This window comes from Crinia signifera, chromosome 5 (genome assembly GCF_055691185.1).
Source record: "Crinia signifera chromosome 5, ASM5569118v1, whole genome shotgun sequence".
Classification (NCBI taxonomy): domain Eukaryota; kingdom Metazoa; phylum Chordata; class Amphibia; order Anura; family Myobatrachidae; genus Crinia; species Crinia signifera.
Genome location: NC_139221.1, coordinates 10,405,823 through 10,431,749, shown reverse-complemented (window position 1 = coordinate 10,431,749; position 25,927 = coordinate 10,405,823). Strand labels below are relative to the sequence as shown.

General features: G+C 48.6%; 1 protein-coding gene across 3 annotated transcripts; it reads left to right on the top strand.

The window, feature by feature from the left end:
- The first annotated feature begins 16 nt into the window (after positions 1-16).
- On the top strand, positions 17-24,914 carry GUK1 (guanylate kinase 1). Of its 3 annotated transcripts, none has more exons than XM_083186668.1 (8): positions 17-170; positions 10,528-10,641; positions 11,520-11,561; positions 12,369-12,465; positions 15,158-15,296; positions 22,923-23,007; positions 24,181-24,266; positions 24,741-24,914. In XM_083186668.1, the coding sequence occupies exons 1-8, from the start codon at positions 20-22 to the stop codon at positions 24,774-24,776; spliced, it is 750 nt and encodes a 249-aa protein (XP_083042794.1). In that variant the 5' UTR covers positions 17-19; the 3' UTR covers positions 24,777-24,914. The 3 variants fall into 3 exon arrangements, with proteins under 3 accessions (XP_083042794.1, XP_083042795.1, XP_083042796.1); XM_083186669.1 differs by lacking the exon at positions 17-170 and adding an exon at positions 756-770; XM_083186670.1 differs by lacking the exon at positions 17-170 and adding an exon at positions 911-928.
- Positions 24,915-25,927: the final 1,013 nt, after the last annotated feature.

Here is a 25,927-nt window from a genome sequence, read left to right as displayed (position 1 = left end):
CAGGACACGCCCCCTTGGAATGACAAACAGCCGTGGAAGCTCACACCCACATGTGACGACACAGCCACATCCAGTCCTGTGCACGTGGACCCGCCCCGTAGTCTGCGAGCAAAGCAGCAGCGCTGGGTCCATGGTCAGCAGGAGACTCCTGTCCTGCCTGGTATCTGCAGGTACATCCCTATATATACTCTATATATCTCATATATACCCTATATATCCCTCTGTATACTGCACTATACACCCCATATCCCCATACTGTACATACACTGCACTGTACATCATGTGTCCATTCTATGTGTGCCCTGTCCTGCCTGGTATCTGCAGGTACATCCCTATATATACTCTATATCTCATATATACCCTATATATCCCTCTGTATACTGCCCTATACACCATATATCCCCATACTGTAAATACACTGCACTGTACATCATGTATCCATTCTATGTGTGTCCTGTCCATCCTGGTATCTGCAGGTACATCCCTATATATACTCTGTATCTCATATATACCCTATATATCCCTCTGTATACTGTCCTATACACCATATATCCCCATACATACACTGCACTGTACATCATGTATCCATTCTATGTGTGTCCTGTCCTGCCTGGTATCTGCAGGTACATCCCTATATATACTCTATATCTCATATATACCCTATATATCCCTCTGTATACTGCCCTATACACCATATATCCCCATACTGTAAATACACTGCACTGTACATCATGTATCCATTCTATGTGTGTCCTGTCTGGTATCTGCAGGTACATCCCTATATATACTCTCTCTATATCTCATATATATACCCTATATATCCCTTTGTATACTGCCCTATACACCATATATCCCCATACTGTAAATACACTGCACTGTACATCATGTGTCCATTCTATGTGTGTCCTGTCCTGCCTGGTATCTGCAGGTACATCCCTATATATACTCTGTATACAGTACCACTATATACTACCCTATACACCATATATCCCCTATATATACACTGTGCTGTACTTCATATATCCATTCTATATATGTGCCCTGCCTTACGTGGCGTCTACTGTATATGCGGAGTGGCCAAACTTGTCCCCAACATCTACCAACAGGTCATGTATATCAGGTGACCTGTGGATCTATAGTAGGAATGACTGCAGCATGTGTGACAGTTAGTAATGACTACACCTGTGCGCCAGCTAGGTGGTCTGGGAAATGTGACAGTAATGACTACACCTGTGCGCCAGCTAGGTGGTCTGGAAAATGTGGCAGTTACTAATGACTACACCTGTGCGCCAGCTAGGTGGTCTGGAAAATGTGGCAGTTAGTAATGACTACACCTGTGCGCCAGCTAGGTGGTCTGGAAAATGTGGCAGTTAGTAATGATTACACCTGTGCACCAGCTAGGTGGTCTGCTAAATGTGACAGTTAGTAATGACCTCAGCTGTGCACCAGCTAGGTGGTCTCCTTAATGTGACAGTTATTTGAAACAGGGGTGGGTTGGCACTGGTTATTTTTTTATCAGATTAGTGATTTGTTCATTTAGAAAACCAACATAACTGCTACCTGCAGGTAATTTGCTTAGCAGTCTATGGTTGGTGGTGCTCCCAAAGAAAAGTTCAGTGATGTAACTGAAATGGTAATTCAAAAGATGACTAGAAGGGAACAAAACGTGTTTTTGGGGCCCACTTATTAGAATAGTTGCTGATGATTTATGAAAGCATTTAAAATTTAACTTTTAATGGGAAGACAAAAATTAGCTTGGTACAAACAAGTAGAAAGAATGTTTCAAAATTGTGATCCACACTTTATACAAACACAAATAACGAGAAACTATCAAATCCTTCATCATTAGTGAAAATGATTTAAACTGATGAACTCCTATCTTTGACCAAATATAGATTATTGACTGCACCTGTGCACCAGCAAGGTGATCTGGAAAACATGGACTGTTAATAGATCTCGAAGACCGGTTTGACCAGCACAGCCGTATATACTGTGCCCAATATTCTGCACATACTGTAGTCTATACACCATATATCCATTGTACATGTGTGTCCTGTCCTGCCTGGTGTGTCCCTCTCCCTCTCTCCTGTCACGTCTGGTAACCACACACCATAGGATGAGAGAATCAGAAAGTGAAAGATTCTGTTAGAAATGTTCAGGTTTTTTTAAAGCGGCAATCATTTACACTACTAAATCACACTGGTTTTGCAGTGTAAATGATTGCCGCTTTAAAAAAAAACCTGGAGATTTCTTACAGAATTTTTCACTTTCTGATTCTCTCATCCTGTTACATTTCACCCAATATCTGCAGGTGACATAACCCCATGTGCACGGTGAGGGGGTAGGCTGGACAGACACACACACACACACACACACACACACACACACACACACACACACACACACACACACACACACAGCCTTTCCACAGGAAATGGCCTGTGACGTGCATCATACATGTAAATATGGCCCATACATGTAAATGATGCAGTCTCTGGCGTCTGCCCCTCGTGACTCCCGCCACGGCCTTGGCCGTCCTTATCTATCAGGCTGTGACCTTTGTGGATCAGGCTGATTTCATACAAGAAGGTCTTTTCAGCCAGAGAGGAAATCACATTATACAGAGGAATTATCCTGTGACTAAGGGGGTAATTCAGTCTGGTTTGCAAAGGCAAACTCCTTTAATGGAGCACTGCAGGTGGGGCAGATTTAACATGTGCAGAGAGAGTTACATTCGGGCAGGGTGTGTACTTCAAACTGATATCTCTCTGCACATGTCACATCTGCCCCACCTGCAGTGCAGCATGGTTTTGTCCATTAAAGAATGAGTTTGCTTTTGCAAACCAGCCTGAATAGCCCTCTTAGTTACATGGATTGAACTAGATCAGAGTGTACAATCCTAATAGAGTTTGGGGGGGGGGGGGGGGGACACACATACAGTAGCTCACCCACTCCCAAAGCTCTTCCTGCGTCTCTCTGCACCTATAGAATCCACTGTCTCGTCCAATCAGATCAGCCACCAATACTTACTGCTCCAAAACAGCCCACCTGTACATCACTGGCTCCAGTCTCCCACCTGACGCGCCCTCGCCGATCCACTGCCGTCTGCCCGGATTGTCACTTGGTGTCACCCCACAACCTGTCCCCTTTATGTCATAAGCTTTACCCTCAGCTGTCTTCTTGTCCGGCCCACCCTCTGTCCTGTTCCGTGTGACACTTGTTGCTTACGCACCTGACTTATTGCTGTTTTACACCCAATTTCCCACCAGTGCAATTATGCTGCTATTGTGCTTTAAAGAGATGATTATAATAATAATAGGGGCCATTATATAGGTGGCCATATCTGATACAATGTGGCAGACGATTCTGAGTCTGGGGACTGTGTTTGTGGAGTTGGCAACTATATTATATTCATGTTTCTCTGTGTGCAGATCCTGCCGAGGCCGTATCCTCTCAGTTACACGGTATACACCGGACGTGGGGGGGGGGGGGATTCATTAAATCCTAGTAATGCCGGCATACACGCGTGCAGCACATGCTAACACTTACCGGTATGATGCCGCTGATGTGGTCAGATGATTTCCTGTCCTGCTATAATGAGTAATGGGTGGGGCGCGTAATCTGGCAAACTCAATATAGCACATAGTAATCAGGGTCAGGTTTACTCACTAGGAATCTATAGAGGATTCCCATAACTCACTCTTATGCCCCCCAACAGGAGAGGGTCCCGATCTGTGACGCCCCCAACGGGTGAGGGTCCCGATCTGTGACGCCCCCAACGGGTGAGGGTCCCGATCTGTGACGCCCCCAACGGGTGAGGGTCCCGATCTGTGACGCCCCCAACGGGTGAGGGTTCCGATCTGTGACGCCCCCAACGGGTGAGGGTTCCCGATCTGTGATACCCCAACTGGAGAGGGTTCCCGATCTGTGATACCCCAACTGGAGAGGGTTCCCGATCTGTGATACCCCAACTGGAGAGGGTTCCCGATCTGTGATACCCCAACTGGAGAGGGTTCCCGATCTGTGATACCCCAACTGGAGAGGGTTCCCGATCTGTGATACCCCAACTGGAGAGGGTTCCCGATCTGTGATACCCCAACTGGAGAGGGTTCCCGATCTGTGATACCCCAACTGGAGAGGGTTCCCGATCTGTGATACCCCAACTGGAGAGGGTTCCCGATCTGTGATACCCCAACTGGAGAGGGTTCCCGATCTGTGATACCCCAACTGGAGAGGGTTCCCGATCTGTGATACCCCAACTGGAGAGGGTTCCCGATCTGTGATACCCCAACTGGAGAGGGTTCCCGATCTGTGATACCCCAACTGGAGAGGGTTCCCGATCTGTGATAACCCAACTGGAGAGGGTTCCCGATGTGTGACACCCCAACGGGAGAGGGTTCCCGATGTGTGACACCCCAACGGGAGAGGGTTCCCGATGTGTGACGCCCCAACGGGAGAGGGTACCGATCTGTGACGCCCCAACGGGAGAGGGTCCCGATCTGTGACGCCCCAACGGGAGAGGGTCCCGATCTCTGATGCTCTGTTGCAGTGATAATAGCCACGAGCAGTGGGCCATATGTGCATTTGCAGGCCAGCCATGTCACGCGTGTGTGGTCCTGCCATTTCACGCATGTGTGGTCCTGCCAGCCGCCTCATGCGTGTGAAGGGGTTCCGAAAGCCCAGATGGGTTCTCAGTTCTACTGAAATAACATCTTCAGAAAAAGTTCTCTATTATTGTAATTCTGCGATGGCCACAGCGAACTGATCATTGCGCCACATTTATTCCACCTTCGTTCTTGTTATATAGCTCCGTGACTTAGACTAGAACTACAGTACTTCAGAGTATATATTAATAATTCACCCTGTAAACAGAGCGCAGTGGTCTGCACATCGGGGAAACTGCAACGTACAATGCAGAGTAGTATCATCACCCCTGTAGCGATATATCGGGTCATTGGAAGGTGGACTGTGTACACAGGAATCGGACTGTCGCTAGATTGATGCATCGATAATTCTGTACTAATAGGCATCGATGGGGCGTCTCTCTCCAGCTGCCATCTTGGCTGTGCGATCAGCCTCCCTTCGCACCATAGCATGTCACCTGGGTAACGACTTCTAGCGTCACTGGCCCCGGGGTCAGACAGGTGTAACCAGAGACATAGCTGGGATAGTAAGCAGCGCGTTGTGTTACGTCTCTGGCTGCGGATTACACGCTTCCTCCTGGCTTGTAATCCGCTTTGGGGATATATTTAGGTGCTGAAGATTAGATTGTGTTGTCATTAGAGCATGAGATCATGGTGATGCCTGTGAGGTGCGGGGATGGGGTGATGTGGCACAGGTGGCAGCTGTCTCCGGCGTCCGCAGTATACACGGACGGTATATTGGTCATTGCGAGTCTACATCCTACACTAAGTGGAGGGTCGACGTTCTCAGGTGTCAAAATTTAACTCCCAAAAAGTGAAAAACTCATGTCGACATTTTGCTTCGGTTGACATTTTGTCATTGTTGACTTTGTGCATGTCGACGTAATGACAGTTGACCCAGACATTGTCTGTTAGCTACACCACACCCTTTGTGACGGATACGTCGGCAAGTGTGGAATAATGTATTTACAAAGGCAATCCGATTTGTATCGACGCGCCTACAGGCGGCACCACAGATCCAAGCAGCATCGGACGCAAATCATTGGTAGTCGCCGTTCTGACCCTGTGGGTGCGGAAGCGGAGAAGGCGCGCCATGTTTTCTACTTCGGGATCTGTCACAAGCTTGGGAATGCCCAAAACCGGTTGTGTCACCTCTGCTTTTTGCTAATGCTCCCCTTTACCTACCTGCCTGTTCATTGATCAGCTTCTCCCCCCTATCTCCATGTTACGTGTTTCTGCTAGGTCTCTGCTGGGCAGTGTGACTCTTCTCAGTGTGAGATTCCCCGGCTAATGCACATATGTAAGTGATTACAGGATGCCGTGTGCTATTAACCCTTCTGTGCTGTGCGGCCGCGCTGTCAGCCTGTGGTGTGTGGTAGGGTGTGTCGGTGTGAGGCTGGGCAGGGGAATGCAGGACAGATTACAGGAGTGCAGCCTCCTCCCAAGCTGTTACCGTGCAGGGATTACAGTGACTGCAGCCTGCTCCCATCACAGCCAGTCTGAGGAGCGTGTGTGCTAGAGACAGACTGGTAAGTGGCAGCGTGCGGCTCCCTCCCCATAGTGACCGGTCTGAGGAGTGTGTGTGCCAGAGACAGACTGGTAAGTGGCAGCGTGCAGCCTGCTCCCATCACAGCCAGTCTGAGGAGTGTGTGTGCCAGAGACAGACTGGTAAGTGGCAGCGTGGAGCCCCCTCCTCATAGTGACCAGTCTGAGGAGTGTGTGTGCCAGAGACGGACTGGTAAGTGGCAGCGTGCGGCCTCCTCCCCATAGTGACCGGTCTGAGGAGCACGTGTGCCAGAGACAGACTGGTAAGTGGCAGCGTGCGGCCTCCTCCCCATAGTGACCGGTCTGAGGAGCACGTGTGCCAGAGACAGACTGGTAAGTGGCAGCGTGCGGCCCCCTCCCCATAGTGACCGGTCTGAGGAGCGTATGTGCCAGAGACAGACTGGTAAGTGGCAACGTGCGGCCCCCTCCCCATAGTGACCGGGTGTGTGCCAGAGACAGACTGGTAAGTGGCAGCGTGCGGCCCCCTCCCCATAGTGACCGGTCTGAGGAGCGTGTGTGCCAGAGACAGACTGGTAAGTGGCAGCGTGCAGCCTGCTCCCATCTCAGCCAGTCTGAGGAGCGTGTGTGCCAGAGACAGACTGGTAAGTGGCAGCGTGCGGCCCCCTCCCCATAGTGACCGGTCTGAGGAGCACGTGTGCTAGAGACAGACTGGTAAGTGGCAGCGTGCGGCCCCCTCCCCATAGTGACCGGTCTGAGGAGCGTGTGTGCCAGAGACAGACTGGTAAGTGGCAGCGTGCGACCCCCTCCCCCCCCATAGTGACCGGTCTGAGGAGAGCGTGTGCCAGAGACAGACTGGTAAGTGGCAGCGTGCGGCCCCCTCCCCATAGTGACCGGTCTGAGGAGCATGTGCCAGAGGAAGACTGGTAAGTGGCAGCGTGCGGCCCCCTCCCCACAGTGACCGGTCTGAGGAGCGTGTGTGCCAGAGACAGACTGGTAAGTGGCAGCGTGCGGCCCCCTCCCCGTAGTGACCGGTCTGAGGAGCGTGTGTGCCAGAGACAGACTGGTAAGTGGCAGCGTGCGGCCCCCTCCCCATAGTGACCGGTCTGAGGAGCATGTGCCAGAGACAGACTGGTAAGTGGCAGCGTGCGGCCCCCTCCCCGTAGTGACCGGTCTGAGGAGCGCGTGTGCCAGAGACAGACTGGTAAGTGGCAGCGTGCGGCCCCCTCCCCGTAGTGACTGGTCTGAGGAGCGCGTGTGCCAGAGACAGACTGGTAAGTCTCAACGTGCGGCCCCCTCCCCATAGTGACCGGTCTGAGGAGCGTGTGTGCCAGAGACAGACTGGTAAGTGGGAGCGTGCGGCCCCCTCCCCGTAGTGACCGGTCTGAGGAGCGCGTGTGCCAGAGACAGACTGGTAAGTGGCAGCGTGCGGCCCCCTCCCCATAGTGACCGGTCTGAGGAGCGCGTGTGCCATAGACAGACTGGTAAGTGGCAGCGTGCGCCCCCTCCCCATAGTGACCGGTCTGAGGAGCGTGTGTGCCAGAGACAGACTGGTAAGTGGCAGCGTGCGGCCCCCTCCCCATAGTGACCGGTCTGAGGAGCATGTGCCAGAGACAGACTGGTAAGTGGCAGCGTGCGGCCCCCTCCCCGTAGTGACCGGTCTGAGGAGCGCGTGTGCCAGAGACAGACTGGTAAGTGGCAGCGTGCGGCCCCCTCCCCGTAGTGACTGGTCTGAGGAGCGCGTGTGCCAGAGACAGACTGGTAAGTCTCAACGTGCGGCCCCCTCCCCATAGTGACCGGTCTGAGGAGCGTGTGTGCCAGAGACAGACTGGTAAGTGGGAGCGTGCGGCCCCCTCCCCGTAGTGACCGGTCTGAGGAGCGCGTGTGCCAGAGACAGACTGGTAAGTGGCAGCGTGCGGCCCCCTCCCCATAGTGACCGGTCTGAGGAGCGCGTGTGCCATAGACAGACTGGTAAGTGGCAGCGTGCGCCCCCTCCCCATAGTGACCGGTCTGAGGAGCGTGTGCCAGAGACAGACTGGTAAGTGGCAGCGTGCGGCCCCCTCCCCATAGTGACCGGTCTGAGGAGCGTGTGTGCCAGAGACAGACTGGTAAGTGGCAGCGTGAGGCCCCCTCCCCATAGTGACCGGTCTGAGGAGCGTGTGTGCCAGAGACAGACTGGTAAGTGGCAGCGTGCGGCCCCCTCCCCATAGTGACCGGTCTGAGGAGCGTGTGTGCCAGAGACATACTGGTAAGTGGCAGCGTGAGGCCCCCTCCCCATAGTGACCGGTCTGAGGAGCGTGTGTGCCAGAGACAGACTGGTAAGTGGCAGCGTGCGGCCCCCTCCCCACAGTGACCGGTCTGAGGAGCGTGTGTGCCAGAGACAGACTGGTAAGTGGCAGCATGCGGCCCCCTCCCCGTAGTGACCGGTCTGAGGAGCGCGTGTGCCAGAGACAGACTGGTAAGTGGCAGCGTGCGGCCCCCTCCCCGTAGTGACCGGTCTGAGGAGCGTGTGTGCCAGAGACAGACTGGTAAGTGGCAGCGTGCGGCCCCCTCCCCATAGTGACCGGTCTGAGGAGCGTGTGTGCCAGAGACAGACTGGTAAGTGGCAGCGTGCGGCCCCCTCCCCATAGTGACCGGTCTGAGGAGCGTGTGTGCCAGAGACATACTGGTAAGTGGCAGCGTGCGCCCCCTCCCTATAGTGACCGGTCTGAGGAGCGTGTGCCAGAGACAGACTGGTAAGTGGCAGCGTGCGGCCCCCTTCCCATAGTGACTGGTCTGAGGAGCGTGTGTGCCAGAGACAGACTGGTAAGTGGCAGCCTGCACCCCATAGAGTGCCCCCTACTGTCCTGCCCCCTCCTGCAAGTGTTAGGTGCCATAAGGTGACCGGGTCTGTACTTGAATGTAATTGTAACTGTGTCCCTCCAGCTGTTGTGAAACTACATGTCCCATCATGCATTGCTACGGTTTTGCTATTAGTGAATGCTGGAATGTATTGTTTCACAACAGCTGGGGGGGCCACAGCTTGGACGTGCCTGTGTTCTGTAGTATTCCATGTGGGGTGCTGGGTCCTCATTGCTTCCACCAGCAACCCTTCACCTGAGGCTGCTGTTCACACACCATACAGGTGGAGCAGGCCGGTGTGTCCTGTCTAACATCCTGCTGTTCCCTGCACCGTGCGCTGACAGAGGTGCAGCCGACTTCCAATTGTGCTCTTCACGCCTCACTGGAACATCTACCTGCGCTGCCACCGCCGCCCCCCGGGGCAGAATGTAAAACACCCAGTTGTACTATTCGGCAGGAATGTGTCAGAGGCTGCGCCGTCCTTCCTCACAGATGTGCGCAGAGCAGCGTGACACTTTCTTCATATCTGTGACACTTCCAGGCTGGGTAGTCTGTTTCATTTTTGAAATATGTATGGCATATAATGGGGAAAGAGAATATCCACATCATTTTTACACCCCCCCCCCCCCCCAGTCTGTTAAATGGACAAACCTGGGTAAATAGTTTCCTGACTTTTATTCCGTATCCTGTATAATCCCCTGTAAGTGCCAGTACCAACCATCGGTGCTGGGTCTATAACCTGTAGTTATCCGCTTCCAATGCCAGGCCGCTGGCTGGCACCATGGGTTACACAAGGCGGCCTCCTGGCCGAACCGCCCCCCCCCCCCCCCCCCCCCTCACACTTAAGTTAAATGTGTGGCACGGCTTGTCTGCTTTGGGGTGTGGGCGTAAGTGTTTTTTTTGTTTTTTTTTTATTAGAGAGGCCTATTTTGGGATTGGCTTCCCTTCTAGTGCGAGTACGTGTTACCCTAATTGGTCGGTCTATGTTGACACTTTTCGACATTGAACGAAAAATTTGAAAAAGTCATGTCAACCCGTTTACCCTGTCAACCATTCCAATACCCTGTCAATTTATTGACTGTCTATCTAGACACTGTATATAATAGTCCGCACCCGATCATGTGCGTGTCGATCTTTTGATTATTGACCTAGATAATGTAATCCTACCATCCGGATCCCTCGGCCAATGCAGAACTCAGCGGCAGCACTATGACCTATAGTGTGTGGCCTCTTGCTACTGTAAATGAGGCGGGTATGGATCATTAGGTCACCAGCATTATGGTCGTACCACTGCGTCCCCTGGCATGGCTCGCTGCGCTCGGCGCACTATTATATTCTCCCACCATGCCCTAGTGCAGGGTAGGCATGAAATACCTCTGTCAACCTAATGACCCTGTCGACCTAATGTCACGCCGACCTACCTGCATGTTGACCTACTTGGTGGTGACCCAATGACCGTATCCCGATGAGGCTGCCCATTACTGGGAAGGAAGCTTGCACTGGCTCTGTGATACTGACCTCTGGCACCTTCTCTCTGCAGTAATGGCCGGACCCAGACCCGTGGTGCTGAGCGGACCCTCCGGCGCGGGGAAAAGCACGCTATTAAAGCGTCTGCTGAAGGACTACGAAGGAGTGTTCGGATTCTCTGTGTCCCGTGAGTACCCGACCTCATGACGTGTGTTCTGCTGGTTATAGTAGTGTGTATTAATGTTTGTATGTGTATATGGGATGCGGTCATTTGGTCTACTGCATTATGGTAGAAAGTCATTAGGTCGAATCCATTAGGTCGACATGCTAAAAGGTCGACATGACTCTAGGTCGACATGGGAAAAGGTCGACATGATTCTAGGTCGAAAGGTCATTAGTTCGACAGGTCATTAGTTCGACAAGGTCATTAGTTCGACATTGTCTATGTCGACATTCACAAGGTCGACATGGGGTTTTTCACTGTTTTTTGAGCCAACATGTGCCGACAGGCAGTATTTCATGCCCTACCATCCACTAGGGCGTGGTGGGAGAATAAAATAGTGTGCCGAGCGTAGCGAGGCACCGTGCCCGACGCATAGCGAGCGCAGCGAGCGATGCGAGGGGATGCAGTGCACTTTAAACTGTGTCCATGTCGACTGTGTTGACATTCAGGTAAAAAAACAGTGAAAAACCCCATGTCGACCTTGTGAATGTCGACATAGACAATGTCGAACTAATGACCTTGTCGAACTAATGACCTTTCGACCTAGAATCATGTCGACCTTTTCCCATGTCGACCTAGAGGCATGTCGACCTTTTAGCATGTCGACCTAATGGATTCGACCTAATGACTTTCTACCATAATGCAATAGACCAAATGATCCCAACCCGTGTATATATATATATATATATATATATATATATATATATATATATATATATATATATACATATATATATAAAGCAGGTTATATGTCCCTGCTTCCCAGTGATTTTACCTCGCAGTGATGTAATCCTGGTCTTCTGTATTATCCCCCATTTATTAATATATCTCCCGATTTCCAGACACCACCCGGAAGCCCAGACCAGGGGAGGTCGATGGAAAAGGTCAGAACTACTTATAACCTCTGTTTTTCTTGTTTTATCGTATGATTTTCTGTATAGAATGAAGATAACTTATTGGGGGCAATTCAATTAGCAGTGCAACTTCCCGCAGGCTTTTAGCTCCCAGATCACATGCCCGGAGCTATTCAATTGCATACCGCGGTAATTCCCGTGGCTAATGCTCGATAAGACTTAGATTCTGGGTTAAAGTTGAGATGTAGCAAAACTTGAAGAGACAGTACCTACAAACAAGCTCCTAACTGTCATGTTACAGGCTAGGAGCTGATTGGCCGGTACTTTATCTCTCTTCAAGCTGCCCCTAAGAACTATGCAATTACCACTCGCAGTAATCACTTGGAGTCAGGTAGAATAAAAACAAGTTTTCTTTAAAGATTTTTATACGGGAAGAATTTTCTATACGTTATATATAAATATATTTATTTTTATGTATTTAGCGGCCGTATGGTAATCTCCCAGCACACTGTGACACGGGGATGGGGGGACGTCGGCCTCTGTAATTAGCAGGACACATTCTCTGTATACCCATAGCTCATACAGAAGACGATGAGGGTTTATTTCTGCGGAGTTAGCTTGTAAAACCGGTATTGTCAGATCATGTTTCCTCCCGATACTTAAAAGGGCAATGCATCCTCTAGACATGTCTTGCTAGTGAAAGCATTGCCCTATCAGGCAGAATCCCGAATGATGGGTTTTACACGCCGAGTCCTGGTGAATAAGCCCCCCCCCCCCGAGTTTGTAGTGTCCATTACCCGGGACGCCCTCTGACGTATTCTCCTCTTCTCTGTGCAGATTATCACTTCGTCGCCCTCAGCGACATGGAGAACGGTATAGGCAGTGGCCAGTTTATAGAGCATGCCACGTTTTCAGGAAATATGTACGGGACCAGGTTAGTAGTCTGCGGACCCCTGTTGCAATAACAAGGAAATGTTACATTGAATTTATTTCTAAAGCTGCGCTATTGCCGATTGTCATAGGTTTCCATTCTGCTTCGTCCCCTCCATGTCACCTTAGCGGCAAGCTCCATGCAGTCGCTTGTCACCGGTGCCCGCGGTTCGGATGGGTTGTTTCAGCAGAAGAGCCAATCGGAGGCCTCGGTTATGGAGATGTCCATTACCGATTGGTGGAGCTCCCTATGTTTCTTCCTCACAGCCATTGCACAGCTGGATGCCATGCAGGATAGGGGGTGTGCAGATTTGGGTGACACCTCTCTAGGTTTTTGTGTGTCCCTTCAGCCGTCTGTTTCTGTTGCTACAATTCTGGAATACGTGTTCCGGACTCCGCAGCGTCTTCTAATGTTTACTACATGTGACACGTGCAGGCCCCATCCTGCCTCCACACGTCATGCATCATACTGCTAGTACATACAACGGTGGAATTTCAGCTTGTTCTGTTTTGTGACTTGGTTCGGACATGTATGAACAGGACTGCGGCGGAATGACACCGCCGGTTATGTGCTGCTGGGACTGTGTCTCTGTAGTTACAGGTCTCCAGGGGTCCCCAACCAGGATCTCCTCCATCTGCTGAGTCACAGGGAAACCCGAGGTTCTTTAACCCCTCGTACCCCTGTGACCAGCCCACACACATGTACCAGAAGTGGTCAGGTCTGCAGTATCCTGCAGCCATTGATCATAAACCTGGACTTATTCTGTTTAGCATATAACACTGACCTATATGATACAAGGGACAGAATCCGGGTCTTTGTGGCTGTACTGCTTACAGTCAGATATGTAAAAGTATGGTCTAGAGCAGTGATGGCTAACCTGGACACTCCAGCTGTTGTTGAACTACTCATCCCAGCATGCCCTGCTACAGTTTTCCTATTTGGCCATGCTAAAACTGATGCAGGGCATGATGGGATGTGTAGTTCAACAACAGCTGGTGTGTCAAGGTTAGCCATCACTAGTCTAGGCTTTGTCAGGATAGATGGGGGATCACAGGAAAGGGGATAGTGGGCTGCAAGCAACACCAAGACGGAGTATAACAAAGAGGTTACTGGTGTAGACTTTATTTGATTAAACCAGGCATGGTCAGCTGTTTTAAAACTACAAGTCCCATCATGCCTTGCCACAGTTTTGCTATTAGGGCATGCTAAAACTATGGCAAGGCATGCTGGGATGTGTAGTTTCACAACAGCTGGAGGGCCACAGTTTGGACATGCCTGGATTAAATCATTTGCTTCAGCCTTGTGATGCTGGTAGGGGCTGCCAGGGGGCCGGAGCAGAGCGTGACGATGCCTGCTTGGGCTGGGCGGCCCATCCTGAATTCGGACATCTCTGGCCAAGATAAAAAGTCATTCTAGACTGACTTATTCTGCGAGCGGGAAAAAAACCATTCAGTGGCGAATGACGTCAGGGTGGACGCATGCGAGGGGACGTGTAAGCGTACACAGTGCGCCAGCCAGGGGATACACCCTGCGTGAGGTGGCGTGCGGGCGGCGTTTACCTGTTTGTTAGGCTGCGAATATACCCAGCCTAGCAAACAGGTCTGAATCAGGCCCAAAATCATCATCATCACATTGTGGATCTGACCTGGCATTGCTATCCGCCATATTGTGCTCACATTACACTTAGTGGGCGGTCATTGTTACACAGCTTATTGTAGGCAGTTGCGATCGCCAACAGGAAATGCCGACACACCTGCCATTCAGCAGGGTCCGGTGCCTACAGCTAAGGGGAGGATGTGGACCAGCGGCAGGCTACACGTGATTCCCAGGAGCTGGTGATACGTTCTAGTCATCTGCTGGTTCTGTCCGTCCTCTGCCGTCCTAGGAATGAATAGAATTGGTGACGGATGCTCCTAACTGTACCTGCCCCACGCCATACTGCGCAAACAGCACCACAATATCCCTGAAGCGATAGTTTCCCGGCTCTGAGTTTCCATCCTGGACACCGGCGAAGCTCACGCAGCCTCTGATTACCTAAGTCTCACCTCATCCATGTAAGCGGATTATATTGGGGTCACACATGGCCCAGGGTCGCACTCAGAAGAATTGAAACATCCGGACGTTAAATCGTTCTGGCTGTAGAGAATCCAGTGAGGTGATTATATAGAGAATGGCTTGGACATATGTCGGGTTGAAGATTTGCATGCATTACATTTGCTGCCACCTGGTCACCAGAACCATGGTGTCTTCATTGCTGGGAGCCTTTGGATGATCCGTAATGTATAAGCTATGGTCAGCGTAGGTCAGGGGGTGACTTCTGGTCACCTGCACCAGTGTCACGCGGCCAGTAGAGGGCGACAGCGCTCATGCTTATTCCTTGAGCAGCAGAATGGGAATCTTGAGCTGTGTGTTTTGGGTCATGTAAGTTTTTGCTTAGTACAGGATATAATATTTGACTTTGGTAATAAACATTTATAGCCGTGTAAAGTGCATGAAGTCGGCTGCATAACGCCAAGTACTGATATAAGACCGAGATGGAGATGTACTAAGTGTGATAAATCATCATATAATGCACAAGAAATGGCCGTTCCATTACATGATGATTACACTTCATATAATATAATGGTAAAGCTGCGGACGAAAGAGCAGTGGGCCAGCCAACCTCTGACCTTGTGTCCTGTCTCCCCTCCACCAGTAAAGCCGCGGTGCAGGTCGTGCAGTCACGGAACCAGATCTGTATACTGGACATAGACATGCAGGGGGTCAAGAATATCAAGAAGACCGATCTGAATCCCATCTATATCTCCATCCAGCCCCCATCTGTGGAGATCTTGGTAAGTGGTGGTAATGACAGTAACGCCTTGTGTCCGGCTCAAAGTGGACGTGGTTTTAAAGACTGAAGAGTGTGTATGGTGGCGTGCGGGGGGGGGGGGGGGGTGTTAGCGTCACAATCTGCGTTGTGAGCTATAATGTTACCATCAGCGTAATGGCTGTAACGGGTCAGGATGCCGACACTGGAATAGTCATCCGTATGTATCCACCTCAATATATACAGAATTAGGTAACTGTAAATACACGGGGGCGAGATGCATTAAAGTCTGAGTTTTTCGGCCGTGTCAGATACCGGACATTCTCTGACATTTTCAATTAACACATTTAACCCCTTCATGACAGAGCCAGTTTTTGCGTTCCTGACAGAGGCCTTTTTTTCAAATCTGACATGTATCACTTAAGTGGGGATAACTTTTTTTTTGCTTTTACTTATCCCAGTGATTTTGAGATTGTTTTTTCGTGACACATTGTACTTCAAGTTAGTGGTAAATTTGGGTCGATACAGTCTGTGTTTTTTTGTGAAAAATACCAAAATGTCGTAAAAAAATGGAAAATTTAGCAATTTGCAAAATGTTAAATTTTCTGCTTGTGAGACAAATAATCATACCACTCAAAATAGTTAATAACTAACATAGACCATATGTCTACTTTATGTTTCCATCATTATTTCAACTTCCTTTTAATTTTTTTGGACACTAGGAGGCTTACAATATGAATAGCAAATTCTCAAATTTTCAAGAAAATTTCAAACACTGATTTTTTTAGGGACCAGTTCAGTTCTGATGTGACTTTGAGGGACTTGTATGTGAGACACCCCCATAAATGATACCATTTCAAAAACTGCACCCCTCACAGTATTCAAAACAGCATTTTGGAAGTTTGTTAACCCTTTAGGTGTTTCACAGGAATTAAAACAAAGTGTAGGTGAAATTTCAAAATTTCATTTTTTTTGCAGATTTGCAATTTTAATACATTTTTCTAAGGAACACAGTACATTTTACTAGAGAAATGTGACTAAAAATTGATTCCCCCAATTCTTTTGTTTTCATAAATATCCTATATGTGGCCCTAGTGTGCACGTTGACCAAACCACAGGCTTCATAATAGAAGGAGCACCTACTTGATTTTGGAGCCTCCTTTTAATGAGATTATTTTTTAGGCACCATGTAGGTTTCTAGGCACCATAAGATGCTAAAATTTAGGAACCCCCCCACAAGTGACCCCATTTTGCAAACTACACCCCTCAGGGAATTCATCTAGGGGTATAGTGTACATTTCAAACCCCCAGGGGTTTCACCAATTGTGGTACAACTGGGCAGTGAAAATGAAAAATTATTTTTTTTACACAAAAATGCAGTTCTGGCTCCAAATTTTTCATTTTCACAAGGAATGAAGGAGAAAAAGCACCCCAAAATCTGTGCCCCAATTTCTCCCGAGTACGGCAATGCCTCACATGTGACCAAAAAATACCATTTGGGTGCATGGCAGGACTCAGAAGGGAAGGAGTGATTTTTGGATTTTGCAGCTCAGATTCTGGTGGAATGTTGGTGGGTGCTATGTTGCATTAGCAAGACCCTCCAAGCACCAATACAGTGGAACCCCCCCACAAGTGACCCCATTTTGCAAACTACACCCCTCAGGGAATTCATCTAGGGGTATAGTGTACATTTCAAACCCCCAGGGGTTTCACCAATTTTGATACAACTGGGCTGTGCAAATGAAAAATTACATTTTTTACACAAAAATGCAGTTCTGGCTCAAAATTTTTCATTTTCACAAGGAATGAAGGAGACAAAGCACCCCAAAATCTGTGCCCCAATTTCTCCCGAGTACGGCAATGCCTCACATGTGACCAAAAAATACCATTTGGGTGCATGGCAGGACTCAGAAGGGAAGGAGTGATTTTTGGATTTTGCAGCTCAGATTCTGGTGGAATTTTGGTGGGTGCTATGTCGCATTAGCAAGACCCCCCAAGCACCAATACAGTGGAACCCCCCCACAAGTGACCCCATTTTGCAAACTACACCCCTCAGGGAATTCATCTAGGGGTATAGTGTACATTTCAAACCCCCAGGGGTTTCACCAATTTTGATACAACTGGGCAGTGAAAATGAAAAATTACATTTTTTTACACAAAAATGCAGTTCTGGCTCAAAATTTTTCATTTTCAGAAGGTATGAAGGAGAAAAAGCACCCCAAAATCTGTGCCCCAATTTCTCCCGAGTACGGCAATGCCTCATGTGTGACCAAAAAGTGGCAGGACTCAGAAGAGAAGGAGTGATATTTGGATTTTGCAGCACAAATTCTGGTGGAATGTTGGTGGGTGCTATGTCGCATTAGCAAGACCCCCAAAGCACCAATACAGTGGAACCACCCCACAAGTGACCCCATTTTGCAAACTACACCCCTCAGGGAATTCATCTAGGGGTATAGTGTACATTTCAAACCCCCAGGGGTTTCACCAATTTTGATACAACTGGGCTGTGCAAATGAAAAATTACATTTTTTACACAAAAATGCAGTTCTGGCTCAAAATTTTTCATTTTCAGAAGGTATGAAGGAGAAAAAGCACCCCAAAATCTGTGCCCCAATTTCTCCCGAGTATGGCAATGCCTCATATGTGACCAAAAAATACCAGTTGGGTGCATGGCAGGACTCAGAAGGGAAGGAGTGATTTTTGGATTTTGCAGCTCAGATTCTGGTGGAATGTTGGTGGGTGCTATGTGGCATTAGCAAGACCCCCGAAGCACGGTGAAATGATGAACCTAATAATCCATAGATGTGTGGTATATTTTAAAACACTCCTTTATACATAGGCCGGGTTTGTCGGGGCAAGTTTCACAGTGGAAAATAGTTTCCTTTCTTATTCCCTTTTTATAGCAAACTTTGCACCTTTTTTGTGTCCTGCCCTTTCTTGCAGTGGAGGGGATTTCGTTCGGAAAATGCTGCCCTGGTACAATACGGGGGCCAGTACTAGAAGTACTGGGGCCCTCTGCCTGCTGGTTCCCAAATACTAGGCCCTTTATGACTTCCTCTTGAAAGTGCATAAATGTCCCCCTCTGGCCGGTAGAGCGGAATAGCACGTAAGCGTTATACAGTGCCATCTGGATGATATACACGGCCAGCTTCTTGTACCAGATTTTTGTTTTCCGCAGGGCACTGTACGGCTTCAGTACCTGATCTGAAAGATCCACTCCGCCCATGTACCTATTGTAATCCAGGATACAATTAGGTTTTGAGGTGTGGGTACTGGTACCTCGTACAGGGACGGAGGTGGTACTGTCTCCGTGAATTGTTGTCAGTATAAGGACATCCCTCTTGTCCTTATATTTGACCAACAACATATTTTCTGTGCATATTCCCCTGCTTTCACCCCTTCTCATTACTTGGGCAATGTGCGTTTTTGGGAGGCCTCTTTGGTTCTTGCGCACAGTACCGCAAGCTGCTGTACCTCTTGAACCAAGGGCCTTAAACAGGGGGATGCTAGTGTAAAAGTTATCCACATAGAGGTGATAACCTTTATCCAGGAAGGGGTGCACTAAATCCCAGACAATTTTTCCACTAACACCTACGAGGGAGGGGGGGCATTCTGGCGGTTCAATTCTTGAATCCTTCCCTTCATATACCCTAAACCTGTGAGTGTACCCTGAGGTGCTTTCACACAGCTTATACATTTTTATGCCATACCTTGCCCTCTTACTGGGAAGGTACTGGCGGAATTTAACCCTTCCTTTAAAATGTATAAGGGACTCGTCTATGCAAATGAATTTATCTGGGATGTACATCTCTTCAAATTTGGCACTGAAATGATCAATGACCGGCCTGACTTTGAATAGCCGGTCAAAGGTGGGATCATCTCTGGGTGGGCACTGTGCATTATCCTTGTAATGCAAAAATTTAAGGATCGTCTCAAATCGAGCCCGGGGCATGGCCATACGGTAAAATGGGGTGCTGTACAGAACATCTGTACTCCAATATTGCCTAATTTCTGGCTTTTTTACTATGCCCATATGAAACACCAGACCCCAAAACGTCATCATCTCTACTGCATCTACAGGGGTCCACCTAGCAAATGATGACGTGGGGTTTTGAGCAATAAACTGCTGGGCATATAAATTAGTTTGGTCCACCATTAAATTTATAAAATCATCAGAGAAAAATAATTTGAAAAAGTCAATTTCTCTGAGACCTGTGGAATCAAATTGGATTCCTGGCATGGCCAAAAACTCAGGAACCTGGGGCTCAAAATTGTCTGGTGGTGGGGTCCATACGAGATCAATTATTGGGGGGGGGGGTCTCAGCTGCTCTACGGGGGCGTCTTTGAGGGGGTCCCTCATCACCAGAGGAGGAAGAGGAGCTTAAGACGAATCCTTCAAATTCCCCGCTTGCCTCACTGGCTGTGTCAGAGTCAGAGGCAAGCATGGCATATGCCTCCTCCACTGAATACATTCTTCTGGATGACTGGGATGACATTTGGGATGCCATTTTTATTTTTGTGTTACTGGTAGTGAAATGTTTCAACACGTGTATAGTGTAGGGGGGGGGGGGTACAAACTTTATTTCAACCCGGGGGGTATGTAGTGTGTAGTGTGTATGTAGTGCAGAAAAAAAAAAATACTTTATACAAAAAAAAAAATTGAAGGGGTTAAAAAATAAAAAAAAAATGAAGGGGTTAAAAAAAAAATTGAAGGGGTTAAAAAAAAAAAAAAAAAAAAAAAGGTCCTGCGCCAAAAATTGAGCACAGATGTTGGTCAGTAACGTCCGTCACTGAACAGCGCTCAAAGGCAACAGGAATTTGATAAAAAAAAAAAAAAAATAGATCAACCCTGTGCCGAAAAAGATGATCAGTGATGTACGTCACTGATCAGCGCACAGTGGCCACAGGACACCCACAAAATCACAGTGTGTGTAAAAAAAAATTAAAAAAAGACCCCACAGCACCCACAAAAAAAAAAAGGCGATCAGTGATGCGACACTGATTACCAGTGAGGGGCAGCAGGTGCACAACCTTTGGTGCAACTGGCAGGTATATATATAAAAAAAAAAAACCTCTGCACCCCCAAAAAGTTGCTGATCACCTCAGATATAGTGATCAGCACAAAAGGCGGGGGTAGCAGACACAAAATTTAGCACTCTCTATCACTCTCTGTCACTATCTCTCTCTATCTCTCTATCTCTCACTATCTATCACTCTATGACACTGCAGCAGCAGCACTGACAGTTATATATATGAAAAATAACCCCTGCACCCCCAAAAAGTTGCTGGGGGTGCACAAAATGGGGGCAGCAGACACAAAATATAGCAGTCTCTATCACTCTCTGTCACTATCTCTCTCTATCTCTCTATCTCTCACTATCTATCACTCTATAACACTGCAGCAGCAGCACTGACAGGTATATTTATATATAAAAAAAAACCTGCGCCCCCAAAAAGTTGCTGATCAGTTAATTTATACTGATCAGCACAAAAGGGGGGGCAGCAGTCAGTTATATAAAAAATATATAGCACAATCTGTCACTATCTCTCTATCTCTCTCTCTATCTCTCTCTATCTCTCTATCTATAACTCTATTACACTGCAGCAGCACAAAATATAGCACTCTCTGTCACTAGGCCTCTCTATCTCTCTCTATCTCTCTCTCTCTCTCTCTCTCTCTCTATCTCTCTATCTAATAACTCGCAGCAGCACAACACAGCAGGATGTCACAGGATGTCACAAGAAGAAGCAAGATCCAGGCAGTGATCAGGTAAGTATTTAGCAAGGTTCTGGTCAGTAAATGGCGGCAGCTGGGCACGGTGACCGCACTGCACGCTATTCCAGACCGGAATGGCGTCTGCAGTGCAGTCACCGTTAGTTTAAACCCCCCTCCATGGCTGTGATTGGTCCGTCGGTCCGACGAACCAATCACGGCCTTTGGGGGCGGGCGGGGTGAGGTTGGGTGACACCAGTGTCAACCTTACACCCCGCGGTGATTGGTGCTGTACTTTACAGCACCAATCACCTCCGATTCCGTGTCACCGGCGAACGTTATTCGCCGGTGACACAGGAAAACGCTGTGAATGGCTGTTCACACTGAACAGCCAATCACAGCGATCGCCGACGGGGGGGCGGCATCGCAGCCCCCCCTGGGCATGCAGGGACATGTCTGCTGTCAGGGACAGCAGACATCGTCCCTCTGTCACTGCATCTCTAGACGCAGTGACAGTTTGAAGCCATGACGTATATATACGTCATGTGTCGGGAAGTACTTCCCGGCCATGACGTATATATACGTCAAATGTCGGGAAGGGGTTAAAAGTAACTATCTTATTTAATAATAAAAGATGCTGAATGAGTAATATAAAATACACAGCTTTGGAATTCCTGCACTGCACATCCTGTTATTGTGGTCCATTACACTGTCTGTGGAACCCTTCTACTATCGCTGGGCCATCTTTACCACTTGTGTTCCCTATATATGCTTATTGGATGTTATATCTGAATGGTGGCAATATTCCACTCCATTCCATTCCTTGATTTAAAAAGGGAAAAAAATGTCTCCGTACTTTCCTGTTACAGAATACGTGTGAACTGTTCATATAATGGGCCTTATTTTGGTTCATTCTTTCTGACAAAATCCTTCTTAGATGGGCAAAACCATGTGCACTGCGGGTGGGGCAGATGTAACTTGTGCAGAGAGAATTAGATTTAGGTGGGGTTTTACTTCAAAGTGAGATCTATATTGCAGTGTAAAAATAAAGCAGCCAGTATTTTCCCTGCACAGAAACAAAATAACTCACCCAAATCTAATTCTCTCTGCACAAGTTACATCTGCCCCCCCTGCAGTGCACATGGTTTTGTCCATCTAAGAAGGATTTTGTCAGAAAGAATGAACCAAAATAAGGCCCAATATGCTGCTTCCACTGCCCCTGAGGAAGTCTTTTTGACGAAACGCGTTGGACATCTCTTCGACGATCGGAAATCTAATCAACAGTTCTTTTGATATCAAAATAAATTTTTATTGTGTATTTTATTATTACTCAATGAGCTTCTTTTATTATTAAATAAGATTGTTACTCTTAAATGTGTTAATTCATGTCTGGAAGCGCACCCTGATCTTTTTCCCTTTTTATATATATATATATATATATATATATATTTATATATATATATATATATATATATATATATATATATATATTCGGAATTGAATGCTCTAATAATTAAGGATAATTGAAATTAATGAATAAACAATTAGTAATAATAATATTTTGTGGCACTGATGACGGCCGCCTCACCTGGTGTAGGTTTTATATTTGTCCCCTACTATGACATTTCTGCATGAGTGACCTTTTGGTTGTGCAGTTGGCGCTGGTTTTGCCTTGTTAGCGTACATTATAGTCTGCATGAGATCACATTGCAGTGATGTCATCCTTGTAGGGCAGGGTCTGTTATGTTAGACTCCTTCTCTCCGGGTTGTGTTGATGGAATACGCTCCCCATGACCTCACCGAAATGTTTTCAAAAGGGAACCGCACACCGGCATCATCCGTGTAACTAGGACGTTCGTCCTGATGAGAGGAGATGGCGTCCGCTGAGTTGACCATGTTATTCCTAATAACTAACACTCCTCTCATTGGCTCCAACAGGAAAAGCGGCTTCGCGACCGGAAAACAGAGTCCGAGGAAAGTTTACAAAAGAGGCTGCAGGTGGCGAGACAAGATATCGAGATCAGTAAGTGTACCAGGAATCTCCATAGAATGTTTGGTCTTCTGAGAGAGTCCCACATGCCCCCTGAGAGCGGCATGTCTGGTGCCCCGCGCCCCCTGAGAGCGGCATGTCTGGTGCCCCGCACCCCCTGGGAGCGGCATGTCTGGTGCCCCGCACCCCCTGAGAGCGGCATGTCTGGTGCCCCGCACCCCCTGTGAGAGGCATGCCTGGCGCCCCGCACCCCCTGTGAGAGGCATGCCTGGCGCCCCGCACCCTCCTGGGAGAGGCATGCCTGGCGCCCCGCACCCCCTGGGAGCGGCATGCCTGGCGCCCCGCACCCCCTGAGAGCGGCATGCCTGGTGCTCCGCACCCCCTGAGAGCGGCATGCCTGGTGCCCCGCACCCCCTGAGAGCGGCATGCCTGGTGCCCCGCACCCCCTGAGAGAGCGGCATGTCTGGTGCCCCGCACCCCCTGTGAGAGGCATGCCTGGCGCCCCGCACCCCCCTGGGAGAGGCATGCCTGGCGCCCCGCACCCCCCTGGGAGAGGCATGCCTGGCGCCCCGCACCCCCTGGGAGAGGCATGCCTGGCGCCCCGCACCCCCTGGGAGAGGCATGCCTGGCGCCCCGCACCCCCTGGGAGAGGCATGCCTGGCGCCCCGCACCCCCTGGGAGAGGCATGCCTGGCGCCCCGCACCCCCTGGGAGAGGCATGCCTGGCGCCCCGCACCCCCTGGGAGAGGCATGCCTGGCGCCCCGCACCCCCTGGGAGAGGCATGCCTGGCGCCCCGCACCCCCTGGGAGAGGCATGCCTGGCGCCCCGCACCCCCTGGGAGAGGTATGCCTGGCGCCCCGCACCCCCTGGGAGAGGCATGCCTGGCGCCCCGCACCCCCTGAGAGCGGCATGCCTGGTGCCCCGCACCCCCTGAGAGCGGCATGTCTGGTGCCCCGCACCCCCTGGGAGAGGCATGTCTGGTGCCCCGCACCCCTTGAATCAGCAGACTGCACTGACATAAGAATTGGGGGCAGATAACCACAGGATTCGATGCCATAGGAGATGGTTTAAGTAAGAAAAGGGAAAGCACATGAGGGGAGAGGGTCCTGCTCGCGAGAACTTACATACTAAAGATCATAGAAATCAAATTACCACGTGAACACCATGCAGAACCAAGCACTGTAAGTGTTTTACTCTCGTTCCCAGGTAAAGAACCCGGTCTCTTTGATGAAGTCATTATTAACGATGATTTGGAAGAAGCCTACTCCAACCTGAGATCTGTCCTCCGAGAGGTGAGTACGGCGTTTGTCATACGTTACTCGTTGTTGTGTCTCCACCATACAATGACGCGTCTCTCTGTGAGGCCTTCCCCGTGGGTCAGCCACTCAATGTAGAAAACAGTTCAACAAAAAGTTTTTGTGACTATTCCTAAAGCAGTCATCCTTTCTTTCTGACATGAAAGCACTTTGTTTCCTGTGTTCTAATTGCTACTTTTATCATTATTATACTATTGCGCTCTGTGCGGCTCTAGTGCCGTTTTAGTAAAATATTCTGCATTAATTATGTGTTGCCTGCACTCAAATGACCGAAGTTCAGTAGAAACTTAGATTATTTGCAGCTTTTAGTATGAAGCTGCTTTCGTCAGTTTGGCTCCAGGTTGGACAGAAGTTGGTACCTTAATGACGGCAAATGCAAGTTTTCTAACTGTTCTATGTAAAAACCGCTGCATCAGTGTCTAATTATTTCAATCTGACTTTTACCTGCAGGAAATTGAAAAAGCTCAGACCGCAAAAGACTCCTGACCGGGGCTCAGTCCCGCCATCCCCGGGTCTCTTCCGCAGCCATTCCTTTCCCATAGCGCAACGTCTCCTCCATTCCGATCTCCGTGCACGTTCCCTACAACACTCCTGTGACTGTTAAATGCGTATCTCCGATCTCTGTACCAGTGTCGATCTTTTATTTTTTGTTTAAAATCATCATCGGTCTTCCAAAAATGTACTGTTCCTGGTGCCAGCTAGATTGTTTCCTAAGGAAATAAGTGGGGGGAGGGGGTACCAAAATGTTTCCACAATCCGTTCTATTGGTGAAAACTTGGGAAAGAAAAGTAAAATGTGGTTTCTGGTCTCGTTTTTTGGGCGGTACAGCTGTGAAGGGTCACATTTGAAAATATTCATAATTATAGTTTGTTATCCCTTTGAGTGATGTGCAAAATATCCGCTAGAAACGCCGGCGTCGCTCACATTTGTTATATAAATTCAACTAAAAAATGTTATGTAGAAAAGGATTATATTTCCTATATAAGGGAACATTACCGGACATCGTGATGAATTAAAAATGTTTGCTTGGCTACTTTCACACTCAAAGGGTTAAACTCATTAAGCCGCATATCAATTGGCGGTAATTAAATCTGTGTACTAGCGTTTAAAACACACGTTACCAAATCGGATGCTTGATATCGCGGTAACTAGGAAGTTTGGGGAACGCATTTTATTCTGCCTAGTGTAATGTGACCTGGAGAAGCCCAAACACTAGTAACTAACGCGTTTCATAGATCTTAACAGCAATAATAAATGCTAACACAAAGCCAGTGGTTACCTGGGAAATAAGATTAAGAACATAAAGGCGGCCATTGTTGTCTTACCGCCACGTTCAAGGGTATTGCTCAATGCTTAACGTTTATTTATTAGGTTGTTAAAAATAATTTGATAATAAGTACGGACATTACGTTTAAACATACATGACATACAAAACAGATACACATACACACAATTCCTTATTGTTGTAAACTACCATCTATGACAAGCAGTATTATCTGCAGATTTGAGGGTACTTCGTTGAATACTTATATGCCTCACGAAGATCTAAGTAACATTTTTCCACAGACACTTATAGAGGAGACCCAAAACACCACATGGCAGGAAGACCTTAAAAAGCTAAAGTGGACTCTGCAGAA

Coding starts and splice junctions, on each gene's coding strand:
- GUK1 (XM_083186668.1), top strand. CDS start 20: ATGACAAACAGCCGTGGAAGCTCACACCCACATGTGACGACACAGCCA. Junction 12,466..15,157: donor GGAAATATGTACGGGACCAG/GTTAGTAGTCTG, acceptor CCCCTCCACCAG/TAAAGCCGCGGTGCAGGTCG. Junction 23,008..24,180: donor GAGACAAGATATCGAGATCA/GTAAGTGTACCA, acceptor TCTCGTTCCCAG/GTAAAGAACCCGGTCTCTTT.